This window comes from Penaeus chinensis, chromosome 34, assembly GCF_019202785.1.
Source record: "Penaeus chinensis breed Huanghai No. 1 chromosome 34, ASM1920278v2, whole genome shotgun sequence".
Lineage (NCBI taxonomy): Eukaryota > Metazoa > Arthropoda > Malacostraca > Decapoda > Penaeidae > Penaeus > Penaeus chinensis.
This window is the reverse complement of record NC_061852.1, coordinates 16,345,836-16,350,835: the sequence shown is the minus strand read 5'-3', so window position 1 is coordinate 16,350,835 and position 5,000 is coordinate 16,345,836. Positions and strand designations below refer to the sequence as shown.

The following is a 5,000-nucleotide window of genomic DNA, read 5'->3' as shown; positions in this document are numbered from 1 at the left end:
ACCAAAAGATGTCCTGTGAAAATATTAAAATATTAACAGATTAACCCAATGTCACTGGAAAAATGCTGTGCCCATTTTAAAATTTTTGTTAAATATCTCTGCACACAGATGGCTCTGCAAGTGCTTAGCCACAAAGGAGTCAGTTAGTATACCTTGTGACCTTACCTGATTTTACCTTTCCTTGGATTTGCAGAAAGACTTTTTCTTACAAATGATATGAATATTGATAGTGTCATTTTTATTATATACATTATAATTACTATAATGTTATTGACATTAGTAACACCAATATAAGATAACATCAAATATTTTTGAAAATCAAGGGAAAGGGTAAATAGGTGAGACAATTAGTACTCATAATTGGCTCATTGGTGACTTAGTACAAGTGGAGCTTTCTATGTGAAAAAACAATTAATAAAGTCAACTCACAGTGGCCATGGAATGTATGTGCAAGCCATGCCCATTGGTTTTGGGTTAAGCCATGTATTCATATATATATATATATATATATATATATATATATATATATATATATATATGTGTGTGTGTGTGTGTTTGTGTGTGTGTTTGTGTGTGTGTGTGTGTGTGTGTGTGTGTGTGTGTGTGTGTGTGTGTGTGTGTGTGTGTGTGTGTGTGTGTGTGTGTGTGTGTGTCAGTGTGTGTGTCTGTGTGTGTGTGTGTCTGTGTGTGTGTGTGTGTGTGTGTGTGTGTGTGTGTGTGTGTGTGTGTGTGTGTGTGTGTGTGTGTCTGTGTGTCTGTGTGTCTGTGTGTCTGTGAGTCTGTGTGTCTGTGTGTCTGTCTGTGTGTGTCTGTGTGTGTCTGTGTGTGTCTGTGTGTCTGTGTGTGTGTGTGTGTGTGTGTGTGTGTGTGTGTGTGTGTGTGTGTGTGTGTGTGTGTGTGTGTGTGTGTGTGTGTGTGTGTGTGTGTGTGTGTGAGTCTGTGAGTCTGTGAGTCTGTGAGTCTGTGTGTCTGTGAGTCTGTGTGTCTGTGTGTCTGTGTGTCTGTCTGTGTGTGTGTGTGTGTCTGTGTGTCTGTGTGTGTGTGTGTCTGTGTGTGTGTGTGTGTGTGTGTGTGTGTGTCTGTGTGTGTGTGTGTGTGTGTGTGTGTGTGTGTGTGTGTGTGTGTGTGTGTGTGTGTGTGTGTGTGTGTGTGTGTGTGTGTGTGTGAGTCTGTGAGTCTGTGAGTCTGTGTGTCTGTGAGTCTGTGTGTCTGTGTGTCTGTGTGTCTGTCTGTGTGTGTGTGTGTGTCTGTGTGTCTGTGTGTGTGTGTGTCTGTGTGTGTGTGTGTGTGTGTGTGTGTGTCTGTGTGTGTGTGTGTGTGTGTGTGTGTGTGTGTGTGTGTGTGTGTGTGTGTGTGTGTGTGTGTGTGTGTGTGTGTGTGTGTGTGTGTGTGTCTGTGTGTGTGTGTGTGTGTGTGTGTGTGTGTGTGTGTGTGTGTGTGTGTGTGTGTGTGTGTGTGTGTGTGTGTGTGTGTGTGTGTGTGTGTGTGTGTGTATGTGGGGTGGGTGGGGGCACACACGCATTCGTGTGTGCAAACCTGTGTATGCCATAATCTGCCATTATTTGGTCTTCAAAGACTATATTCAATTAGGCTAAATACCAGACAAATTCAAAAAAAATTATTAACCTTGACTTGTGCCACAGAAGACGAGTCCTCTCTTGTAGTGCACGGCTGTTGTCTCCAATGCTAAAACCTTTCCCACTCTTATCTTAGCCAACGTTAAAATGCATATGCTTGAAGACTGTAGGAAAAATGGTGAGGAAACAAATTTTGTTATTAGAGAATCAATGATACGGTATAAAATATCTATAACATATCCCAAAATTATAAGTAAAAAAGAATATTTCCCTAAGTTCCTTTATATATGAGTAATCAAAAGGACAAGTCACAAATATAACCGAATTTGAAAGTTTGTGAAATTTACGCCAAATAGTAACTGAAGTTAAAAAGACAGAAGAAAAGTAAAATCTTTACTTAGAAACTTGCAATAATAGATAGGTGATATCAAGACAAAAGTAAGCTGTCCCTGAACAAAAATATTATCATTTCACATTTTGCTACAATAACTTTAATGGATGGTTAACTAAGTATTAAAAGACAGAGTGGTTGCTAATGGTAATGTTGGACAGAAGGAAAAGACAGTTTTTGTTCATAATATCTTTTTGCTGAACAATGAGAAAGTTTCCTAATTATTTACCTTTTATTTACAGATCCTAGTCTAAAATTTTCAGATGTATATTATGAACAATCGACTGAACATTTACAGAACTAGTACCTCTGGAAAGGCTTGTATATGTGATTCTGGTTTCTCAGGCAACACAGCCACTGGTGACATCTCAAGAACTGGACTCTGGCTTTCCGACCCTATGTGACCTCTTTTGACTACGCTTGTGTTACCCACAGCTTTCCGGCCTCTCTTGACCCAGCTTGCCAAGACGCTCTCACTTAGAAGCCAGTAGTCCCTGTCTCGGTCCATGTGCCAGTAGGCTGAAAAATTATTACTATATAAGCTCTATAAACTAGTGAAAATCACACTGTATTTTCATATATATATATGGAATGACAACAAAGAAAGATAAAAACAAAACAAAACCAAAAAATATTAAAAGATTAAGATTTTAAATTCTCTTGTATCAATAACTAGGCAGTTTCATAATGGGATGAACATAGGCGGTATTTCAAGAAATTATATGCCTTGCTCAGATGTAAGGGATTAAATGTTTTTTTTCTTAAATGGGTGAAATTTGTCTCAAAATGAAAATCAATAACCCTTGTATAGCAAAATGAAATATGACTATTATCAAAATATTAAATAACTTAACTGAACCTTTGGAATTAGACATTCTTATTTATACTTGTCTTTGGAATTGTCTAAATCAACAAACATTCATGCTTTATAACATTAATATGATACCTTGAAGACAGTTATGTATATACCAAATGTTACTTCATATATGAAAGATTGTGTCATTACATTCCTGCAAAATCATCTCTCCAGTCTTACAATTCTCTATATATTTTAAGTCCTCTGCTTAAAACTTGTCACACAATGGCATTATGATATTGTAAATTTATAGTATACACATATCTACTTAACATTATTGTAACATTCAAAGCAGGTAACTATATTTGATTACATTCACTTTTAATTTACATAATATAATATAATTTGATTATATTATATTATATTCAAAGCAGCTGACTATATTCATGCACGCTGTTGTTGGAATTATAATACTAATTATAAAGTTTGACAAGATGTGTGAGTATTGATAAACTATGCTTACTATATTTTATGATGATATTAAGAAGCTTGGAAAATACTTCCAAAAGTCAAAATAAGTTGAGGATTCAAAAGGACTGGTATATGTTTTTGAAAATCTAACATCAGTGTATATCTTTGCTGCAGAAACTTCAAATATTGACTATATCACCAAGGCTTTCTCACTTTACATACTAATTTGATACACTGATTTTTCTTCTTTTACAGAAAATATCATTCATGACCCACACACAATTCAGTGTGCAATAAGAATCTTTTTCTCTCTAATAAATTTCACAAAACAGTATTTCGAAGGGTGTGAAAATCCAATATCTTTTAGTCTGACCTATGTAGAGCAAATTTATTTTATACATCAATTGTAGTATAACATAATCTTGAAGAAAGTCTTTACTCTGCTGATCTTAGTTTACTACACTGTCACCTTGTTTAAGAAACTATTTATTCTACACTATATGAATAAATTAATATTAATACAACAATGGTATTTCTAAATTTAGATGAAACAGTAAATCTGATGTGTGCTGGAATTTTTAATGATGATAAAGATAAGATATTCTCTAAGGTATTTTGTTCTTTTCTTAAAAACGAGTCTTTAATTTCTATCATTTTACTGCATTCATCACTATCCTCAGAACTATATCTTTTAGAGCTTAGGTGATGTCAAAATAATTTAGGAAGTCTGATAAAGATGCTCTACACTTTCACTATCTGATAATATAGGACAAACTCCTGTAATGTCAAATATGAACATTTATATATTACAATACATAGCTAATTCATCTACCATACATCCAAAACTTACACAGCAGTGTTCTTGATGTGATTGTGGAGGCAAAGACAAGGCCTCTGGTAAGAATGGTAGGATTAGGATACCGCAAATCCTTATAGAGAGGAGATTCTGCGACTAGATGTCCTGTCACAGTGTATGAGGAGACATACCCACCTGATACCACTGCTGTTACCTGTGAATACAGTACATTAATTACCATCTCTTTCTGCATCAATTGTGTCTCTTTTTCTTGATATTATATATATATATATATATATATATATATATATATATATATATATATATATATATATGTGTTTTTGTTTTTTTTCTATTGCCATTCTTCAATTAGAAGTTCTAAGTTTAATCCATATAATTTGTAACTTTATTAATGCTGTAGTTAAGTTTTCCAACACATTAAATAGAAATTCTCAACAATAGTTTTACAACTGTAGTATCACTGTACATACGTAGGAAAAAATCCAATTACATACCCACTAGCAATATTCGCTTTTTTTTTTACTATTCTTAAAAAAATCATTTCCCTGTCTCAGAACAATCTTTATACAATATAGATTACTTACAAATCCATTCCAGAGGTCCCAGTATATGGGAGGGGAGCTGGTCTGGATACGTCCCTTAAGGATCAGTTCTACCTTGCCTTCCTGAAGAAACGGCATTGCATCGTATAGGGCGAGCTGCTGAAGTCCAACGAGGTCTGATACAACAAGGGTAGACCCATCACAACTAAGGAAAAGTAGTAAAACAAGATTATATGTAAAAATACAGGAATATGAAGTATTACTTATATCAACACTTTGTATTGTTGAAAGTGTAGGATCACCTTAAAACTTTTAAAAATAAAATAAAATGAACTGCTTTTTTAAATTTTGAACCTATATAATGTTTTCAACTGCCATTAAATGTTTGGTAGTCATTTATAACAGG

General features: G+C 34.5%; 1 protein-coding gene across 2 annotated transcripts in view; it reads right to left on the bottom strand.

Moving 5' to 3' along the window:
* The window catches only part of LOC125043904, a 12,284-nt gene that overhangs the window by 1,413 nt on the left and 5,871 nt on the right, over window positions 1-5,000 (bottom strand). For both annotated transcript variants that reach the window (XM_047640279.1, XM_047640280.1), the window contains exons 7-11: window positions 4,637-4,799; window positions 4,086-4,245; window positions 2,276-2,487; window positions 1,627-1,741; window positions 1-13 (exon numbers count right to left, since the gene is read on the bottom strand). The exon at window positions 1-13 is cut by the window's left edge and continues 1,413 nt beyond it. In XM_047640279.1, the coding sequence (XP_047496235.1) occupies window positions 1-13; window positions 1,627-1,741; window positions 2,276-2,487; window positions 4,086-4,245; window positions 4,637-4,799 (663 nt within the window). The remainder of the gene's footprint in view (window positions 14-1,626; window positions 1,742-2,275; window positions 2,488-4,085; window positions 4,246-4,636; window positions 4,800-5,000) is intronic.